Source organism: Loxodonta africana, chromosome 9 (assembly GCF_030014295.1).
Source record: "Loxodonta africana isolate mLoxAfr1 chromosome 9, mLoxAfr1.hap2, whole genome shotgun sequence".
NCBI lineage: Eukaryota > Metazoa > Chordata > Mammalia > Proboscidea > Elephantidae > Loxodonta > Loxodonta africana.
Window position 1 is genome coordinate 17,262,207 of NC_087350.1, and position 11,562 is coordinate 17,273,768.

At 42.2% G+C, this 11,562-nt stretch overlaps 1 protein-coding gene across 13 annotated transcripts in view; it reads left to right on the top strand.

Moving 5' to 3' along the window:
• LOC135232423 (zinc finger protein 658B-like) overlaps positions 1 to 11,207 on the top strand; it is a 30,024-nt gene extending 18,817 nt beyond the window's left edge. For 8 of the 13 annotated variants that reach the window (XM_064291096.1, XM_064291097.1, XM_064291101.1 and 5 more), the window contains one exon: positions 293 to 11,203. In XM_064291096.1, the coding sequence (XP_064147166.1) occupies positions 293 to 2,475 (2,183 nt within the window). In that variant the 3' untranslated portion in view covers positions 2,476 to 11,203. Of the gene's footprint in view, positions 1 to 292 lie in introns of all 13 variants that reach the window. The other 5 variants (XM_064291105.1, XM_064291102.1, XM_064291106.1 and 2 more) reach the window with 4 other exon arrangements.
• The last annotated feature ends 355 nt before the right edge of the window (positions 11,208 to 11,562 follow it).

Here is an 11,562-nt window from a genome sequence, read left to right on the forward strand (position 1 = left end):
TAAGCCACCTCTATTTAACCACATGAGAACTGGCACAAGGGAGAAATTCTCTGATCTTAATGAATGTAGAAAATCCTTTGAGAAAACAACCATTGTGGAATATAATAAAGTTCACATGGCTGTGACACCCTCTGAATGTAATGAAAGTAGAAATGATTTCAGCAGGAAGTCACACCTCACTCAGACTCAGAGAACTGTCACAGGACAGAGTGCCTTTGAAAAAAATAAATGTGAAGAAAATTTTAGGCAGAGATCAGCCCTTATAAAAAAATTTTTTTTTTTTTTTAATAAGGACTTATAATACCTCAGAAATCACAAATTGAGGATAAATGCTGTAAATATAATGAATGTACAAGTGCTGTCTACCAGAAACTAGACCCACCACTACATCAGGGAAATCATACAGAAGAGAACTCCTGCAAATGTGGTGAATATGGGAAATCATTTTGTCAGAACACAGCCCTCGATGTATATCAGCAAAGTGACACAGGAGAGAAGTCATTTAAATGTAATGAAAGCAGGAAATCCTTCTACCAGGAAGTACACCTCATTCAGGAGCAGAGAACCCACTCAGGGGAGAAACCTTATGAATGTGAGAAATCCCTTTGGTCAGAGTCACACCCTGTTCAACATCCTGGAATTCATGTGGTGAAGCTCAATAAATGGAGTGAAGGCGGGAGAAATTTCTGTCGGAAGTCAGACCTCAGTGAACATCTGAGAATGCACACAAAGGAAAAACATGATTTATACAGTGAATGTGGGAAATCTTATAAGAAGTCAGCTCTCAAGATACACCATAGAACGCACACAGAGATGAAACTCTATCAAGGTAGAGAATGTGGGAAAATATTTGCCAAGACATCACATTTCAGAGAATATCAGAGAGTTCACACAGGGGAAAAACCCTATGAATGTGATAAATGTGGGAAAACTTTCTCTCAAAAGACACACCTCATTGTACATCAGAGAGTTCATACAGGGGAGAAACCCTATGAATGTAATGAATGTGGGAAAACATTCGCTGATAATTCAACCCTCAGAGCACATCAGAAAATTCACACAGGAGAAAAACCTTATGAATGTAATGAATGTGGCAAAACCTTCTCTCACAAGACACAGCTCATTGCACATCACAGAGTTCATACAGGAAAGAAACCCTATCAATGTAATGAATGTGCAAAAACATTTGCTGATTATTCAGCACTCAGAGCACATCATAGAATTCACACAGGGGAGAGACCCTATGAATGTAACGAATGTGGGAAAGCTTTTGCCCAAAATTCAACTCTCAGGGTACACCAGAGAATTCACACAGGAGAGAAACCCTATAATTGTAATGTCTGTGGGAGATATTTTGCCCATAGTTCAGCCCTCAGAGTACATAAGAGGATTCACACAGGTGAGAAACCATATGAATGTAATGACTGTGAGAAAACTTTTTCCCATAATTCAGCCCTCAGAGCACATCAGAAAATGCACACCGGGGAGAAACTCTATCAGTGTAATAAATGTGGGAAAACTTTTTCCCAGAAGACACACCTCAATACCCATTATAGAATTCACACAGGGGAGAAACCCTACGAATGTAATGAATGTGGGAAAACTTTCTCTCAGAAATCATACCTCAGTGGACATGAGAGAATTCATACAGGGGAAAAACACTATGAATGTAGTGAATGTGGGAAAACTTTTGTCTATAAAGCAACCCTCATAGTGCATCAAAGGATTCACACAGGTGAGAAACCCTATGGATGTAATGAGTGTGGGAGAACTTTCTCTCAAAGGACACACCTCTGTGCACATCAGAGAATTCACACAGGAGAAAAACCTTATGGATGTAGTGAATGTGGGAAAACCTTCGCTGACAATTCAGCCCTCAGAGCACATCAGAGAACTCACACAGGGGAGAAACCTTATGAATGCAGTGAATGTGGGAAAACTTTCTCAAAGACATCACACCTTACAGCACATCTGAGAATTCGCACAGGGGAGAAACCCTATAAATGTAATGAATGTGGGAAAACTTTCTCCCAGAAGTCATACATTAGTGCACATCAGAGAATTCATACAGGGGAAAAACCGTATGAATGTAATATATGTGGAAAACCTTTTGGCCATAATTCAGCCCTCAGAGTACATCAGAGAATTCACACAGGAGTGAAATCCTATGCATGTAATCAGTGTGGGAAAACTTTTTCCCAGAAGTCAAACCTTGGTGCGCACCTGAGAATTCACACAGGGGAGAAACCCTATGAATGTAATGAATGTGGGAAAGCTTTTGCCCAAAATTCAACTCTCAGAGTACACCAGAAAATTCACACAGGAGAAAAACCGTATGAATGTAGTGAATGTGGGAAAACTTTTGTCCAGAAGGCGGCTCTTAGAATACATCACACCAGAATTCACACCAGAGAGAAAACGCTTACATGTCATGAACTTGGGGAAGGTCTTATGAAGGAAGTTCTTCCTTATTAGATAACTCACACAGTGGAGAAATCCATGTTACATAGACTGGGAAATAGTCCCTTTAACCATTTTTCTTTCCATTAGACAAATAACTTGTCTTAATTTCCCAATTCGTTGTTCACTGAAGTCAGGCTGGTCATGAAATGTGAATACTACTTGTGTATATTACGCTCCACACTGGCCCTTAAAAAATTACCTCACATTCATACTGGCCTCTATTAAACTGTAATGGGGATGATTTCTACCACAAACATGGGTGTGTGTATTTAACATGATGGGGCAAAAGGCAAAAGAAGCTAAAGCCTCTTAGCTGGGTAGAACAGAATTCTCTACTTCTAGACCTTCACCAGGTGGCTCCCCCATTCCCCCCACCCCCAGGAAGATTTAAGCTTGTATTCTGTCAAGATCTTACAAGTTTTAGTCTCTTTGTCAGATGTTCAAAGCTTAGTCAACTCTCTGATAAAGTAGGATGAAACTCTCTGAGTATAATGAACGTGTGAAGATTTGTGAGAACTGAACCAGTCATAGTATATCAGAAACTCCACACAGGGAAGTCAACATCCTGAAAGATAAGAAGCCTTTGTTGAAAATCGGAAATCTTAGGGGAAAACAAGAAAGCGTTATTTACCATAAAGTGAATCCCATTGAACATCACATAACTAAGATTATTCTAAAATCTTATAAATATTTTGAATACATGTCATTTTAAATATCGGAAGTTTGTTTTACGTCAGATAAGTTTTTCTGAGGAAGTGTATCAGTTTCAGAATTGTAGATAAAATGTTCACTTGAAACTGGTATACCGAAACTCATGTTTGGTTTGTAATATTATAAAGTTTTATAGAAAATGTATAATGAAAAGTTTATGGGCAAGCTCACTGAGGAATGTGCAGTTTTTAAATGGAGGAATAGCTTGAGTTCTGTGTTTCTGAACTGTATCTGAGCTGTGTTGTGCCTCTCTCTGAGTCCATATGCAGCTGATTCATTACTACTGGTGAGTTCTAGTAAGAAGCAGCAGTTAGTCCTGCTCTGGATCTGCCCACTTCTCTCTCCTGAATGACTCTTTATGTAACTTCTTTTGGCTTTTCTTACCTTGATGCTGTTAGATTTTGGCCAGCCTGCTATGTGTGAATATTAATCTGCCTCTGTTTTTGTACAGAGATAGAGATCCATATATTTCTCAGTAACCTTATACATGTTTATCTGTGTAGTGGATGTTCATTCTCACGTATTTTTTGACCTTCATTTTATCCCAGTCTGCTGGTTCATGTTGAACTGAGTCACTGTAAAACGAGGCATCTCCCCAGCCCCCTAGTGGGCATATGGCCTCAGCATCCCATCTAGGATCTCCAGCATCATGATGCCAGCTCACACTGTGCAGCGTGGTATTTTTACCCTGTTAGGACAGCTGGTTTTGGAATGGCAAGGAAAAGAGTTACTTCATGCCAGAAACAGAGCACTGATACTGAAAGCAGACTATACTTTTGGGAAAACAGTATAGTGCAGTATAGCCTTAGCCAAGAAAACATTTGGCCACTTTGTTCTCATTTCAGGGTACTAGATGCAGTCAGCTCAGAGAACAAAGTAAGCAAAATCCTTATTTAAACCCCTGAACTATTAATAATAATTTTTTTTCAACTCTGAGCTTGTTGATTTCTGCATGCTTTATCTGCCCTGTGCTTACAGGGCAAACATCTACCCTGAACTCTGGAAGGAAAGGCACATTACAGACATATCACCAAGGTCTTCTTAGCTAGAAGAGAGATTACTTGAGCCATAAGCTGGTAGAAACACTTCAATGGTAATTTTGATTAATTACTGGAAGCTGAATGTGAACTAGTTTAAGAGAGAGGAACTTCGGGGGAGTATATCTATAGCGAGGCCCCCACACTTTAATATGCTTTATTTCCAGGAACCCCACGAGGGCTTGACTGTGGAGAGCTGACACGGATCTCCTTTTGGCTCTGATAGGAAGAGGCAAAGAGTAATCATTGTGAAATACACCCAGAGTTTTCTCCTTAGCAAAGGCCTACTGTTGAGGAAAAAGATTGCCAAAGCCTTTCGCTAGCTAGGAGAAGGGGATTCTTCCCACTCCAGCCCCCCTTCAGCCTTCCTATATCACCTAAGGGGAAGAAAAATATAGTTAACAGGGTGAAGGTTTCATAGAAAGAGATAGTGAATGCTACAGCCCGTGAAGTTAATAATGGAAAAAGGGGGAAAAGGTGTTTCCCTGTAGAAGGGTCAGGGACACTTGGAAAGTCAGTCTGAGACACAGGTAAACTATTAGACTGAGATTTAATTGGTAGATTAGGGAGCACTCTTCTTCTCCCACACCTTAACCACTATACCAACAGGAATTCTATATAATGCCTGTGAATTTTACCCGTAAGATAACAGACTGTCTCTGATTAGTAGTAATTAGGGAAGCCCAATGTCAAGAAGAGACAAAGATAGGGGCACTAGAAGAATTTGAAGCCCCTGATATCTATAGTTACAACAAAACTTATACCTCCCAGCTCATAGCCATAAATCTTCACACTACAGGCCTATGTACCTCAGTTCCTGTTACCTGATACAACTTGTCTGGCCTTCAGCAAAACATTACAAAACATGCCAAAGGCAAGAAAAATAGTTTGAAGAGACAAAGCAATCATTAGAAGCAGACACAGGTATGACACAAATGTTGGAATTATCAGAGAATTAAAAGTAACTATGGTTAATATGTTAAGGATGCTACTGGAAAAAATAGATGGCATGCAAGACCAGGTGGGTAATATAAACAGAAAGATGGAAACTAAGAAAGAAAGGAAATACTGCAAATAAAAAATACAGCAATAGAAATGAACACCTTTAATGAGCCTATCAGTACACTTGAGACTGCCAAAGGAAGAATCAGTGAAGTTGAATACAGGCCAATACCATGTTTTTATGAAGATAATGTGCGCCTTCTACATTTGTTTGCCGACTACTACCCACCACGAGGTATTTTTGTAAGTGTGCTATGCTAATTTTTTTACAGCAGCATGTAAAAAATTAGCATAGCAGCACTGTCTTAGTTGTCTAATGCTGCTATAACAGAAATACCACAGGTGAATGGCTTTAAGAAAGTGAAATTTATTCTCTCACAGTCTGCTAGGCTACAAGTCCAAATTTCAGGGCATCAGCTCCAGGGGAAGGCTTTCTCTGTTGGCTCTGGAGGGAAGATCCTTCTCGTCAGTCTTCCCCTGGAGTAGGAGCTTCTCTGTGCAGGAACCCTGAGTCTAAAGGACATGCTCTGCTCCCAGTGCTTCTTTTGTGGTGGTATAAGATCCCCACTCTATGCTTGTTTCCCTTTCTGTTTGATCCTTGAGAGAGAAAAGTTGGTGCAGACCACACCCCAGGGAAACCCCCTTTACATTGGGTCAGGAATATGACCTGGGTAAGGGGGTCACAGATGCACCCTAATCCTCTGTAACCAGAGAGTATGATCTGTAACACATAGGAAAATCACAAAACGGAAGACAGCCACACATGGCCTAGCCAAGTTGACACATACTTTGGGGGGACACGATTCAATCTATTACAGGCACTTGTGGAAATATCTCACAGGGGAAGGGAGCGCTTGGCAAACAAACGTAGAAGGCACGTATCATTTGCTTTAAAATACTGTAAAAGTTTCTGAAACTAAAATGACAACAGAAAAAAAGAAAACAAACTCTATGTACTAAAACGAACAGTATCAAAAGGTGTAATATACACATAATTGCAATACTAGGAAGAGAACAAGAATAAAACGGAAGAAAGATTTGAAGTAATGGCTGAGGACATTTTTAAATTAATGACAGACACCAAATCAATGATACAAGAGTCTCGGGGACATGAAGCAGGATAAATGCCAAATAAAACCAAATCTAGGCATATATTCGAACTGCAGAAACCCAATGACAGAAAATCTTCAAAGAAGCTAAAGGAAAAACACACCTTCCCTATAGAGGAAAAAGGATAAGAATTACTGCCAACTTCTTGTCAGGAATCATGCAAGCAAGAAGAGAGCGGAGTGAAATTAGGTGTTGAAAGACAAAAACCACGAAACCTTAAATTCTCTATCCCCCCCCCCAGAAAAAAATCTTTTAAAGTAAAGGAGAAATAAAGACTTTATTTGACAAATAAACCTGAAAGAATTCATTATGTATAGACTTGTTTTGAGTAAATGTTAAAAGAAGTTCTTTAGGCAAAAAGAACATGGTAAAGGTCAGAAACATGTATCTAAGTAAAGAAAGTGTAAGGGAAGGAATAAATGAAGGTAAAATAAAATGCTTTACTTTTCTTAATCTAAGAGATAACTGATTAAACCAATAATAGTAACAATGTATTGGGTAATTGTAGCATAGAAGTGAAGTGAATTACAGCAGCGTCACAAGGAATGGGATGGAAGACTTAGACATCCTCTGTTGTAAGGTACCAGCACTACACGTAAGGTGATACAGTGTTATTTGAAGGCGGATTTACATTTGTTAGAAATGTATATTGTGAAATATGGGGTAATGATTTAAAATTTCCATGAATATAATTAATGTGCTTAAACAAATAAAAATGAATCATAAAAAGATCAATTAAAACCAAAGAAGGCAGAAAATGAATGGGAAATGAAGAACAAATGCAATGAGTAGAAAAGAGCTACAAACATGGCAGACATCTCTCTGTATAAATCATCACTTTATATGTGAACGGTCTAAAAAATGATACTGTAACTGTGTTGCACACACAGAATGCCTCAAAGTTCTAAGCAACAACAAGATGCTAGAATGAGGATTCCACCCAGTGGCAATGGCCACTGTAAGGGTGCTGTGTCCATCTAATCTGATCAAGCAGTACTTAGGAGACAGTCACTATGTTGGCAAATTGAAAGCCTTTTTAATTACCCACAGACAGCCATTAGCATATGACAGCAATAGTTCCACGATGAGTGGTCCCCTGGCTCAAAGCTGTACTGGTGGGGAGGGAAAACTTCTCTACGCATGCCCCCACACTAAACACTGTAGTCAGGAGACCCAAGGAAGAGTTTTACAATGAATTGGTCCCCTTGTCTTCTGGAAACTGCCCCTGTAGAGACGTGCCTCCACTTTGCATTGTAGGTGAGGAACTCTAAGGGCCTTCCTTAATCCAATCTGCCCTGGCTGGGTAGGCTAGCTCTGTGAGATGGAGAGGTCTGCTATGTGTGCACCAACCTGGTGCCAGAGGTACTCTGAAGTCCCTCCCCCCAGCTATTTTTATACGTCAACATCAGTGTCAACTCGTTAAACGGAATGCAATATAGATTTTCCAGGCTGAGCACCCGAGGTGGGGGGTATGGTCAGACACTTTGGCACCAGCCTGGAATGGTATCTCTGACTCTGCTGAAAAAGAGCAGGCTCAGAATGGGGGTGCAGTGGTTTGTCCCGAGCCCTAAAGATGCTAACTGGGTGAGAAACAGGGAAGACATACCCACCAGCCATGGCTGCCAGGCTTGTCAGAAGGACTGCCTCCTTACAAACTATTCCATATATTCGGGAAGGTAGAGAAAGCCTAGGTAGGATAAAGAGAGACATGGAAGCTGTAAAATACTAAAATACCAAAATCAGACTTATAGACATGAAAATACAGTATCTGATAAGAAAAATGGAAACCCTGGTGGTATAGTGGTCAAGAGCTACGGCTGCTAACCAAAAAGTCGGCAGTTCAAATTCACCAGCAGCTATTTGGAAACTCTATGGGGCAGTTCTCTGTCCTATAGGGTCACTACGAGTCGGAATGAACTCGATGGCAGTGGATGGTGGGATAAGAAAAATACACTGGATGAGTCCACCTCTCAGCTCTTACCTGTTCTCATTAAGCATGGTTAATTTTATAAGCCCACTACCCTCCTTGGATATTGCGGCAGAGGGTGGATAACAACCCAAATGAAAAGGGTGTGTGTACAACACCTGGACACTGTATTTGTAACTACCACAAGCTGGGTTATCAGACATTCCTGTATTATTGACTTCAGCCAGGATCTCCTTTCAGCGGGTAACCAAGTATTTAACAGGTCAAACACAGAAGAGCCAAGTGGGTTCCCTGTCTATAGCCAGTGAACTTGCTTTTGTATCTAAACATGTAAGCCAAACATTTAAGGGCCCAGTCTAGCCAGAGTTCAGGCTGGATATAATTGTATAAATCTTGGCAACAGTTAACAACATAGGTGGCTCCATTTGGTCCAGGCACTTCCCACAGTCGAATCACCATTACGATACTGGGTTCTGCCTCTTGACAGCGGTGAAGTTGTGAACTGTGACTTTTAGGACCAGAAGTGCCAAAGGATCACTTGATTCAGAGGTGGAGTGGGGTTCTGGATGGCAGATCCAACAGTTTGTGAGATTTCCTGCTGGGCCTTGTCTTGCCAGGCTACTGTCCCGCCTTTGTCAAACTCATAGAATCATGAATGGCCCTCCTCAACCCCTACCCCTCAGTTGTCATGGGGAAGGAGCAGCTCCCTCACTATCTAGGGAGAAATGTTTTTTGTTTTTGGTCTATGGCCACCCAGTCTGACGTTTTCTCATTACCGCTGCCTCCCCCTTTTCTCTCCTGTCTGTGGTGTGTACCCACACCTTTTTGCCATTTTCCTCCATAGAGAGTTCAGTGGAAACAACTGAAACACCTCTCAGGTACCCTAAGATATGGCCCATATAAACAGGGGGCCCATAAACAGGCATCTTGAAAACTCCTCAGTGGAGTCTCTTGGCCCAGAAGGCCCTGCACACTAGACTAGGTACTCAAAAGAAGTCAAGACTTTGATGTCTTATTGATGTCATCTTCATCACGTCCCAGGGCCTTCAGTCAAGCATCATTTACCACCTTATTCCATGGGTGCTCAGTCCTGCAAGGCCCTTTGCTATGGGCATCGACATAGGTGACAAACAAGTCAGACCGCTCATCAGCTTGACCCAGGTGTCGACATCCTACACCTGGGAGTGTTTAATTGTCCGAGAGTCTTCTCCAGGCTCCAGACCTCAGAGCCAGTCCATTGGTGGCTGCCCATGAGTCAGTACCAATTAAGTGTAATAAACACTTACTCTGTTAAAGTAAAGCAAGGAGATGTACTGCAGGTTCATTCACAGTGTGGACTGGTGAAAACGTCTAATTTTAAAGAAGAAATGCTTCCAAAATGGTGAAGCTGCAGAGGCCTTTTAAGGGATGAGAACAATGGACTTGAGCTGTGCTATTTGGAGTGGACATTACCAACTTAGATTAATACAAGGCAGGTTAGTGGAAGTAGCGCTAGGAGGTGGAAGGTTAGAGGACATTTCTGTCTTAGAAACAGCTTGCTCAAGTGAAATTTTTTGTCAGCAGTTGCCTAGGAGACCTAGATAAGCGTCAACATCAAGGTCTTCTTCCTGAGACATTGTTTCAGGAAGGGACTTGATAGCTCCTGCAAAACTATACATAATCAAAGGAAGGCAAGATGGAGTAGGGCCCCAAACTCTAAAGCAGCCATTTTACTTGAGTCAAGCGCTTCAGTTTACTTGCTCTTACTCAGTATAAATGCACGCCGGCCCATCGGAGGTCTGGACCACTGCAAGCCATACCACACAGAGCTCAGTCCATTGGGCGTCGTGCCCACATCCACCATCAGTTACCACAACTCCATTGCCAAGGCTGATGACAGCTGCTGATCTTCTCACATGCCCTGGTTTTAGCACAGCTGAACTGTCTGTGAACCAACGAGTGCCACGTGGCACGTCTTTAAGCTGCAGTCCTCATTGTGCACTGGGGGCTGGCAGGTTATCTGGAGCTGGTTGGCAATACAGCCCCTTGTTTCTGTAGGCAGTTGACTCACCTAGGCCAATGTAAAAACGAAGGAATCTAGTGGGGATCCTCCCTTGTCCCCCCTCTTTTTGGATATGAGCACACATCATGAAGATGTGCAACCCCGTGGCCGTAGAACTGATTTGCTAGGAGGGAGTAGAACTGCCCCATAGGGTTTCCACAGCTATAATCTTTATGGAAGCAGACTGCAACATCTGGTGGGTTCAAATCACTGACCTTTTGGTTTGCAGCCGAGCGCTTTAACCACTACGTCACCAGGGCTCCTGGAAGATGTGCAAGCCGGCCCTTAATGCCTATATTTCCCCCTGTTTTAGACAGCCAGTATTTTAGTTGCCCATTTTCTCTGGGAATAAAGCCATGGCCTCTAGTCTGAAGAATTATGCAGGATCTTATGTTTTGGCTTCTTTGCAAAACTCTCAGCATCCGCATCCTTAAGCAAAGTTCAGTTCAAAGTAAGTGTAGCCTCCATGTCTACCAGCATCAAGGCCTTCTCCCTGGGGAACGTGCCTGCGTAGTCTCTGGAATCTGTCTCCTCTTGGCATGCAGCACAGTTTTTACTGGCCTTTTATGCCTCAGATGAGGCAAGAGGACTATGCCAAGGTTTAGCCCATCTCCGCACTACTGCTCCTGTCCCTCCTCTGTTCATCTCATGGACCCACCTGGTCTCCACAAGCAAGTATACATTTGCTTGCAGCCACAGCCAGCTTCCAGTCCTGGAAAAGGGGTTCTTCTCATGGGCACTGCCATGCCATGCCACAGTGGACCCTCTGATTTTCACAGGGCTGTGTCCCACGTAGGCATTCCCTTAATAGGCCAGGTTTTCATCGCCTTTTTTTCCTGACTCTACAGCCAGGCCAGTGGTCGCTGCTCATGAGAAGGGAGGCGGGGGGACCTCAACACAGGCTGGCAAACCATTTGCACTGAATTCGCAAAGGCAAATGGAGTCTTTTCATCTGCAAGTAATAATATTCAAATTTCTTACTCTCAAGTTTAACGGTCTTGTCTGGGTGATGTTCACTTTGACCCAAGCCCCATTCTGTTCTTCACACAGGACTATTGTATTGAAATGAGCAGCCTTTAGCTTTTCCAGCAAATTTTAGTTCCTGAAATCCTTAGCATGTCCAGTCAAATCTGGCCTAAGGATGGGCTTGCAAGTCTTCTGGACATTTACATACAATCCAAGCAAGCAAAAGTATCCCCGTTATATACTGTGGGACAAAGAACTTGGTTTGAGAGGCTACACAGGCCCCACACAAGGTGAAGTAACTTCAG